The 20,401-nt window shown below is 41.3% G+C and overlaps 2 protein-coding genes across 2 annotated transcripts; one reads left to right on the top strand and one right to left on the bottom strand.

Moving 5' to 3' along the window:
* Nucleotides 1–1,950: 1,950 nt before the first annotated feature.
* On the top strand, nucleotides 1,951–6,881 carry aurka (aurora kinase A). The gene is made up of 9 exons (XM_033625910.2): nucleotides 1,951–2,303; nucleotides 2,721–2,786; nucleotides 3,357–3,708; nucleotides 3,842–3,884; nucleotides 3,982–4,173; nucleotides 4,696–4,834; nucleotides 5,594–5,742; nucleotides 5,988–6,162; nucleotides 6,324–6,881. The coding sequence occupies exons 2-9, from the start codon at nucleotides 2,724–2,726 to the stop codon at nucleotides 6,504–6,506; spliced, it is 1,296 nt and encodes a 431-aa protein (XP_033481801.2). The 5' UTR covers nucleotides 1,951–2,303; nucleotides 2,721–2,723; the 3' UTR covers nucleotides 6,507–6,881.
* Nucleotides 6,882–10,033: 3,152 nt separating this feature from the next.
* slc32a1 (solute carrier family 32 member 1) lies at nucleotides 10,034–14,584 on the bottom strand. The gene is made up of 2 exons (XM_033625507.2): nucleotides 13,600–14,584; nucleotides 10,034–12,552 (listed from the first exon to the last, which is right to left on the bottom strand). Exons 1-2 carry the CDS (start codon nucleotides 13,990–13,992, stop codon nucleotides 11,365–11,367), a joined length of 1,581 nt encoding a protein of 526 aa, XP_033481398.2. The 5' UTR covers nucleotides 13,993–14,584; the 3' UTR covers nucleotides 10,034–11,364.
* Nucleotides 14,585–20,401: the final 5,817 nt, after the last annotated feature.

Raw genomic sequence — 20,401 nt, 5'->3', positions numbered from 1 at the left:
TCTTTATGTGTAGTTTGAAGCACTGAATGCAGATTTTAGTTTTGAAGGGTATACATTCTTGGATTTTTTCCTTTTGTTGATATTTGCCAGTGGCAAAGTGTAACTAAGTATATTTACTCAAGTAGGCTAATATACAAATGCAAAGTGCTTGTACTTTACTTAAGTATTACCATTTTGGGTGACTTCATATTGTTATAGGCCTACTTGTAGTCTACCGAGACAAACACTGTAGTTTCTAGTTCACTACATTTGTTTGATAGCCGTAGTTACTTTTCAAATTATTGTTCCTGCCTGTCCAGTGAAAACCATCTGATGATTTTGAATATTAATTTTTCTGAGAAGCTGAAGGTGTTGCTTTATGGGTCGAAAAAAAAAATCTCCTTGAACCATTTCTGCAGAATGAGTACTTTTACTTTTTGGGGAAATTAAGAAGAAAAGAACTATAAGCCAATTTTTTCAAAGAGTTGTATTGCTACTTATACTTGAGTAAAGTATCTGAATACTTCTTCCACCACTGTTATATGCAGTATTATTTATTTGTCATGGTACAAACTTCAGATACAGACCTTTGAGGCGTATTTCAGTGATCAAAGTGCCAATGATGTTGATGCAGTCGTCTGCTAAAGACAAAACAAAACACATTCTTACATGTACATTCTTTCATCCATCCAACGTTTAACGTCCAACGTCCTATATAAGGAGGTGAATTAAGGGTGATTGGGACATATGGTCAGATGGGACAGTATAACTATACAAGGTTTATTTTCTTACCTGATGAGTGGAAAAAAACAAACACTTTTTTTGCTGAGCCATAGCTGTGTCTGACATCTCATAGGTGGGTGGGTTTAGATTCAAACAGGAAGTTGACCTTGCAATGCATGAGGCGAGGAAAATGACATTTGCTTAAGCTAGTTTTTATTATAAAGTCTTAAAATTGTCATGGTTAATATAGTGCTCAAACTTTTGATGGAAACATGATTATGATGTACTACTGCTCTAAAATCGGTAAATACAAGTACAAGTAGTCAACTCCACCTCAAATTGACATTACATTTAAAGGGGGAAATAATATATCTTTACATTGAAAACAGCTCTAAAATGTAAGCCAATATTCCTGCACAGGTTCACTTGGGAAGAAAATTTGTTCATTAACCCTCTCAAGGAATCCTAGTGAGTTGTTATCCCAGTTAAATCTTTCATGTAAGGAGTAGTTGGATGGATAGATGTGATTCAAAAATTTTTAAATGTGATTTCTCTGAACCATCCAGACCTCTTAGGTCATCTGGGACAGGTTTACTTTGTGTCCCCAGGGTCTGAACATAGAGAAGCAGCATTTAGCTTTTATGTACCTTATATTTGGAGCAAACTCCTGGAAAACTGCAGGTCTGCTGCAGCTCTAAGTTCTTTTAAATAAAGGCTGAAGACTTCTCTTTATACTGTTGCCTTTAATTAAATCAAATATTTATTCATTTCTTACACTGTACTGTAACTTTTATTCTAGTAATTTTATATTTTCAGTATAATTTTACTTATTATTTTCTATTCTCTCTATTTTCTAATGAATTGTTTTGTCATTTTATAATGTGTTTCTTTGCACCTTGTCTTGATGCTTCTTTATGTTTTACATGTAAAGCACTTTGCCTTGTTGCTTAAATGTGCTATATAGATAAACTTCCCTTGCCTTGCCTCTGGCTTTAGGTAGGATTGGATAGGATAAATATTGTGTCTTTATTTTTTCTTATATTTTTATCATTATTTGCACAATGTGTAGATGAGTGTGTAGATGAGTGTGTAGTATTGTCTGTGGAGCTCAATCCTGTCTGCTGCTGTTGCTGCCCCCTGCTGTTCGGGAGGCTTCCCTCTGACGTCACATCAGCCAATGGGGAGCGAGCACAGAGCATTCCCTCAGCCAATCAGAGGCCGCGGTATATTTAAAGGTTTTAAACAGAGGGACGTTTGAAATCGAACGAGCTGTGTTTGGGGGAAGTGTTAGCCAACCACATTGGAAGTGACATTCTTACGACTTTATACTTTTATTTGATCCGTATTTATCTCCATTTATCTTCACACAACATCGAGACGGGTTTTTAAAAGGAGTTAAACGGCGGTAGCGGTGAAAATTCACCTCGCGGGAACGTTACGCTGAATATTTATGTAGCTACAAACCTCAGCTCTCGTCGACGGTAGGACGGAGGTGCTAACGTTAGCTAGCGAGAGTGCCTGCTTTAAGAGCTGCTGTGGGCTTGAATTGTGGATAAACTATCGGTTGGCTGCTCTCGGTCATCGTGCAATAACATATTTAGGTAAGTTATGTCGTTCTTGTGTTGGTTTGCTGTGGTTATCTAAAGCTAACGTTAGCTTTGAGGTTAACGTCTGTAAATGTAACGCATTTAACGTTAGCCACGCGACGGAGAGGGCTAACGTTTTATCCTCCTTCGAGACTGGCAACGTTTAGCTTGTACATTTACCACCTATTATTTAATTAATATGCTATAAAAGTTAAAGGGAACATCAGTGATAGGTTACACCACTTTTCTGGTAATAATGTTAATTGTCATTTTTACATTTAGACAGTGTAACCAAAGGAAATTGACTCTGGCTACAACGGCTCAGTCTTTGTGTCATTGTCTAAGACCTTTTTTGTTGTAATGCTATATTAACTGTTTATGATTTGTTTGATTTAAAATATAATAAACAGCAATCACTTTACCTTTACTCAGGAAATGGACTCGTCTGCCAGGCTCAAGCAGACAATGGACATGAAACTCCAAAGGCCTGAAGTGAAGGTAATGCACATTATTACCCTGACCATAACACTGAAGAAGAAGAAAAACACAGATTTTGGGCTCAATTTTGTGACATGGGTTATCATATTCTGATGTGGATTAAGCTTACAGCTTCAATTGTATGCTAGTGAACACCACACAGTCTCTGCACACTTTACAGGTTGAAATATAAATATTAGACACCTATAATAAGTAGGCATCAGGGCTGGAAATTTACTTTTATGTCCACCTGCTAGTGTGACTACTGGTTTCCAAAACCTACCAGCCATTCAATAGATTACCATTGTTTTTGAGGCTGGTGAATGACGCAAATCTAGCAGACACTTGCATATTTTACCAGCATTTGGCTGGTGCACATTTCCAACCCTGGAAAGCATGCACATACTACTAAGAATGTTATTATTACAATGATATTGAGGCTATAACAGAATCAAAGTAACTAGTTGTCAAAGTAGGGAGTGTGTACCTAGTTAGTTAATTTCTGATGGTACAAAGAGAAAAGATGGAGCTGTTACTCTAGGATAAAAAAAAGCCATCTTATTCAGTGTGTGGTAATTTCTTTCCTCGCAGACAAAGGATTATGGGCCAAAGCGGATTCCTGTGTCACATCAGTCCCAGACGGCTGTAGTTACACCAACTCCTCACCAGAGGGTCCTCGGCATGTCAAATGGGCCCCAACGCATTCAGCGGCCTATGAGCCATCAGAAGTCAGCATCTCATGTCTCTGTCGCTGTCAAGTCCACGCACCCTGCCGATCAAAATGTGAACCCTGCTACTCAGGCTGTAAATCGTGCACCCCAACCCCAACGTATTTCCCAGCACAACCAGCAAGACAAAGACAAGACAAAGACAGCCGTGCCCAAGGTGAACCCAGAGCCGGTAAAACCACCGTCAGAACCGGCAAAGCAGGAGAAGCCACAGAGTAAGCATCATACAGAATTGGACAAACTAATCAAATGAGTGTGTGTGTGTGTGTGTGTGTGTGTGTGTGTGTGTGTGTGTGTGTGTGTGTGTGTTTTGGATGCTAAAATATATCCTTGTTTCTTTTTTGTTAGACAAACCTACCAAGAATGATCCTTCAAAAGCCTCTTCATCAAGGTATGTCTGTTAAGTGTGATTCATTATATTCTTTTTTTATTTCTGTCATATAGTCTATGATAAGATTACAAACTGATGCATGTGTCTGCTCACACAGCAAGCGGTGGAGCCTGGAGAATTTTGACATCGGTCGTCCCCTGGGAAAGGGTAAATTTGGCAATGTCTACCTGGCCAGGGAGCGACAGAGTAAGTTCATCTTGGCCCTGAAGGTGCTCTTCAAGAACCAGCTGGAGAAGGCCGGGGTGGAGCACCAGCTGAGGAGGGAAGTGGAGATCCAGTCTCACCTCAGGTAAGTGCGGCTCAAATTATGCAGTTTAATGCCAGATATGAATCCTGACTGTAGTTGGGCTGATCAAAAGAGGTCTCCAAGACTTCCATTGCTGCCGACCCGATTCTGAATCACCGGCAAGACAAACCTGTTTAATTTTGGTGGCTGGTACAAAGTTGATGTCACATAGTTTGAATGGGAGAGTAACACAAACTCCATTGACCAGTTTGGTTTAGTATGAAGAGAAAAAACAGACAGGTCTGGAGGTTAACTCAGTTTGCAGCAGACACTGCTTTACAGAAGGGAACTTGATAATATAAACAGTAGCTGGGACAATTACTGACACATGGAGTTGATGCAAAACTTGATTAGTGATCAAGAGAGATCGCTGGCCAAACTGAAATTTGCCTTCTTGGATAATTATGTTTAAATATGTTAGTTCAATGTGTATGCAATGTAACTGTAGACTCAAGGTCTACAAGTATCAGTCGGGCACTCCCAACAAAATTTCTCAGAATGCTCCTCTGCCTCGCCGTCCCACAGGCACCCAAATATCCTCCGCCTCTACGGTTACTTCCATGACGCATCTCGTGTGTATCTCATCCTGGAGTTTGCACCCAAGGGCGAGCTGTACAGTGAGCTGCAGCGCTGTGGATTTTTCCCTGAGGCCAGAAGTGCCACAGTAAGTGCCAGTTTCAGACCTTTTTAATCTATACTTTGGTATCAAATGTACAAATGACAGCACCAATTCACACATGTATAATCTTATTCTGTGCAAGAAATGATTAAAGTCCATATAAGGTATACAACATGTTGATGTCTAGTGGCTTTCCTTGAGATATTCCATCCATTTATTCTGTTTTTCTATGAACGGGAACATGTGTAGCGGTCTGATTGATTTTTCAACATAAATCTAAAAACAGCTGTTTTAGATGGAGTTAATAGCTATAATGAAATTACCTGAGAGGCACTGATGGTTCTCAAGTGTACATTAAATGGCCAATTTGGAAGTTCTGCCTTTACATGCCTCCTCTAAACCTCTCTAAATTCACTCTGCTTCACTTTATTGGCATCAGTCTATGTGCAGGTAATGCTCAAATGTTGTAATATGGTTTGCTATAAGTTTTGGGCTGCACCTGCGTGACCTCAAAGGGATATGCACTCTGAAAGCTTACAGGTTTTTTTAGGTGGAGATAAAGTCTTTCATTTATTCTGTCATTTCTTCAGTTACGCTGACCCACTAGCGTCTATACTGATGCTTATCTCCCAATTGTTACCATTATTATGATTTCAAGATTATTCATGTAGACTTTTTTAGTCGGGAGACATACTCAATTTTAGCTGACAGTTTCGAGCGGAAGCCAATGGAGTAAGAGCTTATTTAACATTTCAGACAAAATGAAATGCATATTGTATTCACCATGCTTCTTGTGCTGTACAGTACATCATGGAGCTGGCAGACGCCCTCAACTATTGCCACACCAAGAAGGTGATCCACAGGGACATCAAACCAGAAAACCTTTTACTGGGGGCCAACGGGGAGCTGAAGATTGCAGATTTTGGCTGGTCTGTTCACACACCCTCCTCCAGGTATGCACATGCACGTTTGTACAAATAGACCCTTTTTTTTAATTAAGTATTAATTCTGTAGAGCACTTTAGTGAAGCTATGGTATTTGTATGTTTAGCTTTACACTTGTTTGGCTTCAGTGTCGGCTCAGGTCAGGAATTATGTATATCTGTATACCTTTTTTCCTTTTTTTAGGTTTTTGTGTAGACTTCTTCTTCACTGAGAGCTCACAGTCTGACTGTATCCATGCATTTGTCCTTGTTTAGGAGGTCCACGCTGTGTGGAACACTGGACTACTTGCCACCGGAGATGATTGAGGGAAAAACTCACGATGAAAAGGTGGACCTGTGGAGCCTGGGCGTCCTTTGCTATGAATTCCTGGTCGGAAAACCCCCCTTTGAAACAAGAAGTCATGAGGAGACCTACCGCAAGATATCAAGGGTAAGGCAGAGATAACTAGACACCCTAACAACTGGCACATAATTTAGAGCTGTATAGTTTCAAAACTGTCACCTTTTCCATCCCACTTGTTCTAACAGGTCTGCACTACAGTTCACTGTATAATGGCTGTTTAATCTTTGTACTGTTTTTTCGTCATCCAGGTGGAGTACACTTACCCTGCACAGTCCAATATCACCGCTGGAGCCAAAGACTTGGTTGCCAGGTTGCTGAAGCACAACCCTATGCAAAGGCTGCCCATCCATGGAGTCCTATCCCACCCATGGGTGGTTGAGAACTCCACCAAGAAGCCCACGACTATGAACGTTGAAACGCCCAGCGAGTGAGGAGGCAGCCTTTTTGTTCGCCTCCACCCAACACCTGAGGTCTGTAAGTGTGAGGACAGGGTAGTGCTGAACAGACTGGACAGAGGAGTTAAACGTGTGTGTGCACCTGATTTGTCACAGCCTGTCTGTACTACCATATTGACTACAAAATCACTTCATGAGGATTATTTCTGCAGGCATCTCGAGCCACTTGGTTATCTTTTGGTGTCTTTTATTATCTTCTTTTTCCTTTCCTCGTCTCACCAGTGGCATTTCTATTGCCTGTAAATATTTCACTGTTGTTGTGTAATTATGAAAATTTTATCGAGCCTTTCTAGAATGCCATTACTTGAAATAAAAGATAACTTATCTTCCACGGGAATATATTAAGCAGCATATGTCTGTCAGTGAAAAGTATTTTATGTTTGTCTTCTGTGCATTTCCAGCTCTGTCTTAAGTTCTTGGTAATCAAGGCTTTGCACAAATATCCACTGAGCTAGATGCTTCCATCAACACCCACCACTACCTTTTATTAAGCTCCTCCAGGGGCCAACAGGGGGCGTCAGCACACCATTAGAGCTGACTCGGGAGATTGTTACAGATTTTAGTTAGTATTAATTTCACTGACACTGTTAATACATCCACACAGTTCATATCTGCTACAATAAAATGCGGAAATGTAAATAAGTTGGTATTTTGACTTACATCTTTTTTTTTTTGTTTGTTTTTGCAATTGAATTAAAAAGGATAAAAAGTAAAATGATAAATATAAAATAAAGTCAGATTGCTTTTTTAAATAAGACAGATTAAGAATTAAGAGAATTTTTCCCTGTTGAGAAACTAACTAGAGGCAGTGACTGAATAATGCAATGAAATAAAAAATATTACACTAAATTGGTGCCTTGGACGCCAGTTAAAAGGTTGACAGTTACTCAAACAAAAGAATAACTTCCTAACATGATTAAAGGTGAATAAAAATGGTAAAACATACATTATGCCTGCAGTGTTTGGGAGTAACTAATTACATGTAACTAGAATTAAAAATTGATGTAATTGCAATTGATTAGTTATTAAGTTACACTTACTAACAAATATGTTGGTGATTACAAAGGGGTTTAATTCAACTATATTCCTTTAAGTAAAAAGGTGACATGTAGAATAAAACATTCACTCTGTTGCTTTGCATCTTTTTGCTGTTCATGATTGTCTTCTTCTGGCAGAGCATATTTCCAGACATATTTCAGCTTTGTTGCCCAGTTTAAATCATTTGTTAGGAAAGTAATCAAATGTAATAAGTTGCATCACTCTGATGAAATAATTAAAATAGTTACATTACTAACTACAGCTTTAACAGAGTCACTAGAAGTCTGTAGTCAGTGGTGTAAGGTAGTTACCACAGGCCCCAGTGCACACTTCTTAATAGTTACAAGGCGCACTCACACACCAACGGCAGCTGTTCATAGAAATGCTAGAAGAATCTAATTTAGGGAGCTCTGCTACTTCTTCCTCCTGTTCATTTCTCTCTTTTCTGTTCTTACTGCTGCTTTCATAATTAATAGACATGACTGCTCACTTGACTTGCAGATGAGCTCAGCTTGAATCAGTCTTGACAGATTTTGCACCTAAAACAGGCTCCTGTATGGCATCATCTTGTCACATGATCAAACAGACTTTGACACTAGGCGACATCAACATGCATGTTACCCAGTAATCATCACTGCAAAAATATAAAACTAAATAATATATTATTCATTTAATTGAATAGTTTTTTTTACACATATCTTCCTGAGACCTACATTTTTGTTTGGCATGCATTTTTAATTTCTCCTAGCTATTTGGGATCAGTAGGACCTGATAAGTATAAAAAAACATTGTCAACGATAATCAAGTCCCAATGTCTTCAAATGAGCCCCCCTAATTAAAAGTGTCTTAGCTTGTTAACTGTTGCTAAAATTGGTCAAATTTGTTGCCATATCAAACTACAAACATTGATCATAAACAAGTTTCAGTCATAAAATTTGATCAGGTTTTGGACTTGTCCACTTTTAGGTCTGGATCGGCTGCAGACTGACTTGGCAGAGGTAGTTGCCATCTTGTTTTCACATGGATAAGTGTATTGTGGTCTTACTAAAGTAAAGCTGTGATGTCGTCATACAAGGATGCAGGGTCTCATGAGGATGTAGTACATTCATAGTTTTTCTAGTTCATGTAGAATAAGTATATAATTTGGTTTTAGACTGCTGCTGAATATTTTACAACAGAAGATAGGAAAATAATGATGGAGATGGGGTTGCATTTTTGAGGGCATATAGCCCAAAGCAAATGGCACCATTTTTAATTTAATGTGACTTCTTTGAGCACAAGTGTAGCTCCATGGTGGCACTGCCTGCACTGTCTGTATTTACGCCCCTGTCTGTAATCTATTACATTTTAGAGGTAACCTTCCCAACACTGCCTGCAAGGTGCGTATCTCTGATAACACAGTCCTGCTGTAGTGTTTCTGTGTTTAAACAATAGCTCTTCTGTCCACTAGGTGGCTCCCGAGGCATGATAATATTCAGTAAAGCCGTCTGAGATGATTATAGAAGGAAATTTGTATTATTGTTTGTTAGCAGAATTCCTTCGTCTAGTTCATGACTTTATTTATATGAAGCTATTTTCTTTTGCTGCTTCAAATTTAATTTGTTATGGCTATGAATTGATAGCTTTTTCTGACAGATAGAAATACTAACAGGTTTCCTTGTGGCAGAAAAATGGCAGAATTATTTCAGTCAGGTTTTATTTTGCACATTAAACTGAGGCTAAAGTCTGCGCTATAACCAGATTATTAAAGACGTTGCTCTACCTGCAATGATATGCGTGTTTAGGATGAATCTGCGTGCGCTTCTCAGTTGTTAATCCGGTAATCACATCAAATTTAATAAAAAATCACAACCACTATTTGTTTCCCTCTCCCTATAGTTTAGTTGCATGTGAACTGGCCCCTTTAAAGCTGCCAGTGGTTTAGGGTGGATTCACCATGAGCGCATTCGTATGCACCGGGTAGCTTGATGTTTCAACAGCTGGAGATTAGCCCACTCAGAGAATAAACGCTCTGTCCAGATGTTGACTGCGCAGAAAAATCAACACAGTGGATGAACAGGTCGACCATAAGGCCTGGAGCCTGCCTGCAGCAGGAAGTCTGTCGGGATGATTTTCATCAGAGCATGCAGGGAGGCAAGGCCCGGTCACAACATGCATGCTCTCAATATCTATATATGATATATAGAGAAAAATGTGTAGTAGGATTTGTAAAAGGATTTGGAAGAGAGGGCGTGTGTCAACCCCGCCCCCTCTCACACAAACCCATACATTATATACATATATATTGCATGCCGTGAGGCCTTCACAGCCTTTACACGATTTCAGTTTACCTGAATTTCGATTTGGGGGAAAAAAATATAACTGCGACTATTTTCTCCATCATTTTCTGTCTTTTATTATAGAGAAAAAAATACATGTTCTGAACGTTTTTCGTTTTACATAAAACCACACACATTTTTACAATATAATTTCACTTATGTCTTTATTCTTTAATATTAATTTCACGATATATGATAACGACTTTGAGATATACATTCCATCTTTTTGAAACCACAATAACACACTACACATACGGTTTTATAACATTTCCACAGGACCCATTGGATTGCACAGAATGAAAAATGTCTGTATGCACATTTTCCTCTTTAAGTGATCTCTTTATTTTTTTTTATTAGTTAGATTTTCAGACACCGAATTTTCTAGACGGGAAATTAATTTCATAACAGGCCACGTGTTTCTTTTTAAATGTAATGAAAAAAGCATTATGGTTAATCAAGTGTGCAGGATTTCAATTTGGGGTCCCCATCTTATAGCTGAAATTTGGGCCAGGGGCTGCAGGGGAGTATCCCAGGTCTGGTGCCGATTTTCAAAGCTCAGTAAAATAAATTTCAAATATTGGAGAAAACAAATATCAAAGCATTTAACATTTTAACGCGAAATTTGGAGGATTTGTTTCATTTCCACTTCCCAGTTTCGTTATGTTTTGTGTGTCTGAAATATCATACATTCAATGCATAGTTTGTATAGCTGCTGTGTACTTTGATATTTTGCATTTCCAGTATTTCAAACTGCTCAGGGGGAGGGGAAGGAAGGAAGGTCCAATTTCCACATGTCTAACGAAACTCCGCTTTTTCTTTTACATATTTCTATATGTGTGTCTCTACTGCTGGTTATTGCCATTGTGTTATTGTGTGTCCACCAGGCTTTTTTTTTTTTGTTTTGTTTCTGGATTTTAAACACCACATTCACTCCATCATATTGCAAATTACCTATAGACGAAAGTGGCATTTCTTAATGTTAATTTTCTCTTTTTGAAATAAACTCATCTTAAATCACATTATGCTGTCGAAAGTCCGTCCATCACAAACTCTAGCGTTACATGAAGTGAAGTCTCATGTGGGAAGCACCACAAGAGCGACGACAAGACAAACTGCCCTTTGTTGCAAATTTAGTTTAAGGTCAATATTGTAAACGTTCACTCCACTGGAAAATATGTATATGTTCGCATATTTATACAACATGTATTGTCCATATAGTGTGTAGTGGATGCACTGGATTCCCTCACTGCCATCGGCTCTATATCTCTGTGTGTGTAAGTGTGTGTCTGTGTGCGCGCGCGTTTTTTCTGAATCAATACACGACTGTATGAGCGCGGAAATGTGTTGTGTGCGCGCTTTTTACGCATGAATCAAGCAGAGGGGGGCTGCGCTTGCCGGGGAGGTTGTGTGTTTTTAATTTTTTTTCTCACTAAATGGGGGGTTTGCATTTAACATCTAGTTCCAGCAATGGCTTGCATCTAATCTTCTATGTTGTATTTGAAAGCCTCTATGAGCCCTTCCATGGAGTGGATAAACCCAGATATGCTGCATATACCTCCTATTACAAAGATGGCGACATCAAAGAAAACCTGGTGCCATAGCAGCTTTCTCCATAAAAGCCTGAGGTGGAAGAGACTGGGAAGCAGAAAGCACAGGCCCGCACCTGTCAGGCTGCCAGTGAGACCCATGAGGAGGGCGAAGTGTGGCACATAGATGGCCATGAGCAAGGTGAACACAACAAGGATACATCGCAGAGTGAGTCCCCAGGATTTTAGGCGTCCATCGCCTCCGTAGCAATCTGGAAAGAACGCGCGTCCTCCATCCTGGAAAAAGGATTTCTCTAATACCTCGACAGCAGCGAAAAACGGCAGCGGATACGACAGCAAAGCTTTGGCCACTAGAAAGAGGTTGACGACAGCTCTGATGGTCGGGGGCAGGTTGTCTGTGATGACCTCCTTGGTGGCGTCAGCCCAGGTCAAGTAGGCCACCAGGGCGAACAGGCCCTTGAGGATGCAGGCAGCGATGTGAGTCCAGTTCATCATGCAGTGGAACTCACTGGGTTTCTGCATGTTCCCCTCCAGGGACGGCAGGAAGATCTGCGAGGTGTAGCTGAACACGATAATCCCAATGGAGATGGGGAACTTCTTTACATCGATGTAAAACTTGACCTTGTCCCAGGCCCAGTCCCTCGCTCTGGAGAGGCAGTATGCTATCACCAGGACGTTGATGACAAAGTGGGCCAGTGTGCACAGCAAGCTGAACTTGGAGACGGCTTTCAGGTTCTTGAGGAAGGCGCACGGGAGCAGGGCGGCGGTGGCGATGATGGCCCACGACTTCTGGGATATTGGCATGTTGGGGAAGCTGTTGTACATGAGATTGCCGCTGACCACCACGTACAGGATGCAGGTCATCACTAGCTCTATGATTTGGGCTACATTCACAACATGGCCACCTAAAGACGGGAATCTGGGCGCGCAGCAGGCGTTGGCAATGTCCACATAGGAGTCCCTCACACGGACGAGCTGCCCGTCTTCGTCCTCCTCGTACAGGCAGGCAATGAGGATTTTCCCCGTGTAACAGCACACAACGGCGGCGAAAATAATGAGAAAGAGTCCGAGGTATCCTCCGTGCAGGATGGCGTAGGGCAACCCAAGAACAAACATCCCCTAGAAACATAAAAAAGAGGGCAAAAATCATGTTGTCAATAAATTAAACTGTTAAACATTTAATCATTAATGCTTTTCTGAATATATTATTCAATTTAAATTTAATAAATCATATTGAAATTAGGCCTTGGCTCTGCCTCTTCAATGGATGTCACTCCCGGTTTTCATGTTGTGGGTTTTCCACTTCGCTTTGAGCATATCCGCCCGCCTCTGACGTCACCACGAGCTGGAGGAGACACATTCTGACGTCACGGTGACCGCCGTGACCACGGCCGTGATAATGCACGAAAAGGATTGCGTCTAGGGATTTTTGTCGCATAGCCCTACAACACGCAGAGTCTCGAGTAAAATCCTCGCACTTTAAATGCGCCTCTTTTACGCACATTAAAAAATATATATTTTCTACTTATTTTTGTCTGCAAATTTAATTGCCAAGACTATTTAAATTTATATGTTCTGAAAAAATGTGTGCAGGCATCTTAACATATTTCCATGCATTCTCTTTTTAAGCTGTAATTAATAAATTGTGTAAAAGCGCCAAAATAATCTAAAAGCTTTGCGCTCAAAGTCTATATTTTCTTCTTTATAGACTGATTTATTCATTGCCATGCGGCGTAAGTGTTATCAGGGGCGTGCATCGGTGACAGTGGACATCACTATACAGACAAAGAATGTGTGTGTTGAGGGGAGGAGGAGGGTGAAGAGGAGGAAGGGGGGCACAGGGCATCAACTGCCTCCGTGTTTTTTCCAGCGCATAGCTGCTCTGAAATTTCTGCATTCCTCCGATAAAAATATATCACAATAAAAACTGGTTTAATTCTGCAGCTAAAAGTAATTTAGGTGATTTATTTACAGCATTATTAAAAGCAGAAAAGTTGCTTCAGAGGGAGAGAACCTGGTGTTTTTGAACATGAATATTAAAATCATTTTACGCGGTCGCAGGTGTGCCTTTATCTCAAATTTCACAGCAGCTCTGGAGGCGACTCAGCCAATTAGAACCAAGCACCGGAACCGCCCGTTTATAATCCGCGAAGTGCGTCTTTTTACCTGGATTGCATTCGTGACGTTCCAGCCCGCCTCCCATGCGGTGATTTTTGGTCTGACTTCAGACAGCTCGTTCGCCGGTTCTCCGTCTTTTGAGGCTGAGTGCGGCGGACCGGTGCCGTCCCTCTGGTAGTGGCTGTCCCCCTCCAGCCCGCCTCCATCTCCGCTCCCCTCTCCTCCCATCTCGTCGGTTGTCAAAATGTCCATCTGCATGCCTTGCCGGTGGTCGTAGTCCAGGTCATCGCAGGCGGCGAAGCCCAGAGCCTCCTCGTCGGTGGCGGCCTGGAACCCCATCCTGGCGAACATGCCGCTCACCTTCGCCTGGGATTTGTTGGAGACGGCGGTGGCTGCATTTGACAGTTTATTAGAAAGCTTGCTTCTGATTAACGTCGCCATTTTTCGCTCCTCTCCTGAATCTCAACTGTCTGCAGCTTAATTAGTGTGTGCGCTCTCCTCCAGTCAGTAAAAACGTGAGGCTACTTTGGATGACAGCTCTTGGTTCTCTGCATCAGAGGAAAAGCGCAAGTTTTTGTTTCAAGACACCGACGGTTGTTTTTTTTTCTTTCAGTTGCTATCTCCACTTCTTGTTCAGTGTACGCCTGCTGCTCTTGATTATCCCCAGGTTCATGTCACCTTCAGACGTCGTTGCTCCGTTTCTGCATCTTGGCACTGCGCTCTGATGCTCGACGAGTATAGCGCACCTATTCAGTCTCTGAGGCAGTTCGGCGGTGTGCGCAAAAGCTTTACGCACGAAGAAAGGCGAGCCACAGGTTTCTGTAGGGCCTATAATATCGTTTTCGTGCGGGTTATAAGGTGGCAAGCAGCGCTTCCAGGAGTCGGTCGTCGGGTTTTCAGGTGCCTTTACTGATGCCAATGCGGTACCGTGGAGCCCGGAGGGGGAGGCAGGGAGGAGACACGTGTCCTCATCAGCCTGCCAATGCAAAGCACGTCTCCAGCCCTCCCAGTGCCCCACCAGGAGAAAACGGGAGAGATTTGCTGCATTTCTAGGGGAGGTGCTTGCAGTACCCCCACCACCCCTTCCCCAACCCATAATCTATAATACCTCATCCTGACATCCAATGACATTCCGGGGGCCTCAAATCCTGCATAACTTTACGCATATAAAAGGAGGCTGGAATTTGACTCAAACGCAAACTCTTTGGACCACTTTATATAAAATACTATTATTTATTTTTTTCCTAAATAAATCCAATTGATTTTTTTATTAGCTATTATTCTTTTCACCTAGAAGAGGACGTGGAGCATCTGAATAGTAACCCAAGTTGTTTCTTGGATTACATGGATCGGGTTTAAAAACCGTGTTGCGTTTGATGATGAAGGGAAAAATATATTTTTGTGCATTTTGTCTTTGCTAAATGATGGTAAGATAAAGAACTCAGGACTGCACGTTTAGATATAACGTTTTAAAGTTGTTAATATTTATTTCTGCGTACACTTTGATCTGATTTATTTATTTTTAGTCTCCATTCAGGACTCTCTTTCATTCATTCACTCATTCAGTGTCGGTGATGATGTGACAGTCTGAGGCATGGCGGCGTTTCCGTTCAGAAAAAAATATATATTTGTGTTTTTGCTTGGAGATTTGTTAATTGAAAAACATGAGAAAGGCTGATTTAAAGAATTTTTGATATAGAAAATGTTTTAACTCTTTATTTATTTTGGATTTATTTAGATTTTTTTGAAAGTCGCCTTTTTCCAATTGTTCCCTAAATATACAGTAAGTAGAATTTCCTGCTTCATGCAAAAATAAACCTTTTAAAAATGGAAGAATAGTCTCATATATTCAAGTAAAACGGTGGTTAAACGCTTTCTAATTTCCCTGTCACATTATATTCGTCTTATACAAAATATAAAACGATTTAATTGCAGTGATTTTGTTCCCGTTAATGTAGCCTAAGTGATTGAGCCAGCGAGGCCCAAAGTGCTGTAAACAGTTTGTTGACATTGCCTTGTCACTAGTACTTTGTGTCCACCATGTTCAGTGTTTCCTCAGGCTGCAGTATCAGAGCTCATCACCATGATACAAAGCAGCGGCCTCGCTCTGCGCACAAATAGCCTGAACTAACATACAGTAAGTATACTGTAACCCGGTCTGTGGGCATCCAGACTGTTTGCTCTGTGCTCCAGGAAATGATAATAGTAATGTGACGTATTAAAAGCTTTGAACCTGTTTCACTGAATGGGATGTAACCTGATCAGGGCTGGGATGCAGCAGAGTAAAGAGACATCTCCAACTGGTGACCATCACGTGACAAACAGGGACAAAAGTCTGCTTTTATTTTTGTTTAGAGTATAAATCAATGGCCTAATATGAGTGTGTGTCAGAGATTTAAAGCAGGGTAAAACACTGCATACCTACCGGCACTGTTAGTGTAAATTATTATAAAAAAAAAAAAAAAAAGTAGAATATTTTAACCCATTTGGCGCAAACTGTTCGATTTTTATTTATCTAATAACCCTAATTTAAATCCAGGTCGAACCAAAGCTGCATCAGGATGATTTCCCTGCCAGCTTCAGATGAGGCCGAGCTGTATCAGGCCTGTGCATCTCTGTTAAACCTCCAGCCTGATTTAAACGACAGGATCTTCAATCATAAAACACAAATAAATCGCTCACCCCTGTCTCGCCTTTGTGTGCGCGCTGGCTTTTTTTTTTTTTTTTTTGTATTTTTTTCAGCTGTGGGAACGAAAATGGCTGCTTTGCCTTCAGCCCCCTGAATGAAAGAGTTAATGACAGAGGCTGTTATCAGCGGGCTGCAGCCCTCCTCTGATCCGCGCTGTCTGATGGAGTGTGCTGCAAGATGAAAAGAGCAGCAGTGACACCAGCAGCCAGCAGGTTACAGCCGCCCCACACCTTCCCACGACCCGCCGCACTGATAATACAATCATTATTATTTTACTATAATAACAACAAATATTTGGTTTCTCATTAACGGGGAGGGTTTTAGATTCGGTTTACAATAACATTTAGGCTTATTATAATCAGAGGATGAATCCCACACGGGCGCGCGCAAATGGTCGTGCACGAGGACTGGCGCATTTGAGGCCTCTGTTACACAGTGTAAAATGCAAGTTTCACCCCATGCTACTGTGGGAAAATGTCTCATACTGATGGATATAACAGGTTTGGAGGCTTTTCTCGCACACAATAAGCTGCACCTTCATGTTCTTTCCAGGCATTGACATGGGCGTAGATTTCGGGGGATGAAGAGGGCAGGTCCCCCTTAATTTTAAATGCATTAGGTAAGGCATTATGTAGTGTTGGGCAAAAAAATGTGTGTCAATGAGGATGGTTTGTCACTGGTGGAAGCACAAATTATTAAGGATAATAAGCAACAAAGTCCATGCAAGGAGGTGGGAGGGGTGTGTATAGGCATAGGTGTAGATTTTGGGGGCCAAAGAAGGGGATAGGTCCCCCTTAGTGTTAAACATGAAAATAGCAGAGGACTCAACAAGGCTTTATGTAGCAATGGGCACAAAATGTGTGTCAGTGAGGATGTTTTGTCAGTGGTGGACGCACAAATTATGGATAAAGAGCAACAAAGTCCACATAAGATGGGAAGGGCATCAGAAACCAACAAAAAAAGGTGTCCTTTAACATCGGCATGGTACACGGCATGCCTGGTTGCATCATGGGGTAATGCAGCAGGACAAGGACCAAAGTTCAGCCGGCAAATGCTTGACTTGGGCAGGCAGGAGTGGTCATGGATGGGTTTAACAACTACTGACCTCCACCGGAGAGAGCGGTCTTCCTGCTGGGATTAATGGCAAAGAAAACATGTGGTTGGGTTTAGGAAAAAAAGAACAGAATTTGGCTTCAGGATTTTATGGGATGCGAAGACCGTTCTCTTGGGTGGAGGTCGGTAGTTGTTGGACCTATCCACGACCCCTCCTGCCTGCCCAAGTCGAACATTTGCCGGCTTAACTTTCGTAAGCCAAATTCTGTTCTTTTTTCCAAAACCCAACCACATGTTTTCTTTGCCATTAATCCCAACCAGGGAAGGAAAAAAACATCAACCAGTGTAGTGTGTTTATTTTTGAAAGAGACTATTTGTAAACGTTACATTTCCTGTGACAACACAAGTGTATTTTGAAAGAAGACAATGCATGTAACAGGCAGAACTTGACACAGTGTCCCAGAACGTCAACTCACCCAGGGTACCTTGCTCATTGTATGTTGACGTGAAAGTCCATGACCAAACGTTGATATGTGCCGAGGTCAGAGTGAGAATGTGTTGGGTGGTACATCTGTACTCCTTTGTTTAACTATGGTCTGTTGAAAAACCCAATAGACAAAGTTAAAAAAAGAAAAAAAGAGAATGTGTTGGGTGTATCGGCGCAAGTCCCCCTTTCCAATCAAAACCATCAAACCATCATCAAACCATTTTCACCATAAAGAAATGCAAAAAAGCCCAAATTGATGCATAAAAATTATGTTGGAGATTAAGTGATGCTATTTTTTTGTTTTGGCAGAATATCCCTTAATTCCCCCAGTTCACATGTGCCCCCCAAATGTTAAAATGAAACCTACGCCCCTGCTAGTTCTAAAAAGTGTTTGATCACGGTTACTTCATAATCATCTGGGTTCTGTCTCTGAGCTCTGGCAGGACTGAAGTGATTTGCTCAGTTTATCACCCATCCTGAGAGTCATCAGAGGGTCAGGGTGCCACGTCCCAGAGGACTCCTCGTCTCTGTCGACACAGATATGACCAATCAAAGCTCTCTATCTGCTTTGTGCTTGACCCTCATGTGCGATAACATCCACCGGTGATGCCTTTCTTTCTTTTTTTAGTGATAGAAAGTCAAATCCAAAATGGCATTGTGATCTCACTGTGTCCTCCAATTCAGTTCCTCCAGTGTACCCACCCCCCACGCACCCCCTCCTCAGTGTTTCACCCCCGGCTCTCCTTTTTCACATTACACACATGGGTGAGCTGGCACAAGGTTCTCCGCCTTCATGTAACCCCTCCCTGCCTCCCTCCGCCCACACCCACCCAACCCCCATCTTTTCCTCGAAAATCACAAAAATAAAAAGCCAAATTTTCGCAACAATGGAGGTAAATTGTCTGATATCACACGAAGATCTGCAAAAACTGGGACCACCACCTGCTTCCAGTGATTTCCATAAAGTAAAACAAATCATGTGGAAAATAATAAACATAAAAAATACACACTGTAGAGCTTCAATATTTTTTTAAGCTGCTGCAACATCTGTTATATTTTTTATTCCACTGCGCCATGAAGAGCAAACTGGGTTTTATGTTTCCATGGCGTCGCTGGCTGCAATTATGTAGGTCTACAGTGACTTTCATTGTAGGCTATCATTACCTCTTCCATTAAATGTTTTCAGTGAGACAGGGTAATGACGAGGCGTGTGTGTGTGTGTGTGTGTGTGTGTGAGTGTGTGTGAGTGTGAGGGGATGTTACATGACTCATTTGACGCACGACCCAGATTGCGCCTGGATAAGAGCTGAGGGAGTGAAAGAGGTGCGAATGCTGCAAAAAGATTTTTTATATAAGATTACAATATCTGGAAGCATAAGTGTCAATTCTGTGCAACATCACCTGACATTTAACCCATGATTGCCTGTCTGTCTATGTGTCTGTCTGTCTGTCTGTGAGCCCAGCCAGGCAGAAAAATACCACCCAACACTCTGCAATTAATAAGAGGACAGTGAAAAGGCACTCCGGGCTCTCAAGGGACTGCAGAGGAGGGAAATTAGCCCACATCAGGCTAATCAGAGGACCTCAGAGTCCATTAACATTTGCATCACAATCACAGGTAGCACACGGTCTGTGTTATCGACTAGATTATGTGTTTGCTGCAGCCCAGCAGTTTGGTGCAAAGCGTTTGGAAAGCCGAGAATAAGAAACACATTTCAGAAGGCTGGTGATTATGGAGTCCAGATTTCAGCACCACGGACAGCGTTTGGTTCTAGTCAACAGCTTTAAAGGAACAATCCACACAAAATGACATTTGTATTGTGTTTTAAGGTTTAAATTTTGACCTTGGAAACAAAAAAGCCACTTACCTGATGTTTGTGAGACGTTTAGACTTGAGTTTGTAATGACACTATGACACATTTCTGAGACAGTGATGGTGGCTGAATGGGGCTGATTATTAATTATGATTAATTATATTTCACTGACCTCTTCATGCTTTCATTGTGTCCGTAGCTAAAGGTTCAGATGATGCCTTATTACACCACAGGTTGTGTCTCTGCTCTTCATCTTGAGGAGAAACTGCTTCAAAATCACATATTAAAAATGAGCTGCAGTGTCATAAAAATTACAGATACACAGTAAAATCAAATTTAGGTTGGATGCTCAGGCTACACCCAGGGCACGTTTGAAGACAAAAAACATGTATATAACCTTATTTAATCAGGTAGTCTCACTAAGATCAAGATCTCTTTTAAAAATACACATACAAACATTTCAATTAAATGACATTAAAAGGTTGAATTCATTCATTAGGGTGAAACTTTTTAAATTTCAATGCCATAACACCAACAATAAACTACTGTGGTACCCACAGTGAGCCTGTAGTGCTCCCAGACACATCTCTAAATGGGGGTCCTCATAATAAATGGTATCATTTTACTGTATTTTCACCCAATATAACATTGTAACAAAATAAGACATATCTCTATTCACTAAAGTTGTATAAACACCAACTGAGAGCACAGTAGACATGCCACACCTTTTACCAGCCGTTATGGTCCAGTCTGTGTTTGAACAAAGAGCACCGTGCTTGGACAACCCTAACTGGAAACAGACGGTTA

The sequence above is a fragment of the Epinephelus lanceolatus genome, chromosome 1 (genome assembly GCF_041903045.1).
Source record: "Epinephelus lanceolatus isolate andai-2023 chromosome 1, ASM4190304v1, whole genome shotgun sequence".
NCBI classification, from domain to species: domain Eukaryota; kingdom Metazoa; phylum Chordata; class Actinopteri; order Perciformes; family Serranidae; genus Epinephelus; species Epinephelus lanceolatus.
The sequence above is the reverse complement of the archived record's forward strand: the minus strand, read 5'-3'. Positions and strand labels throughout refer to the sequence as shown.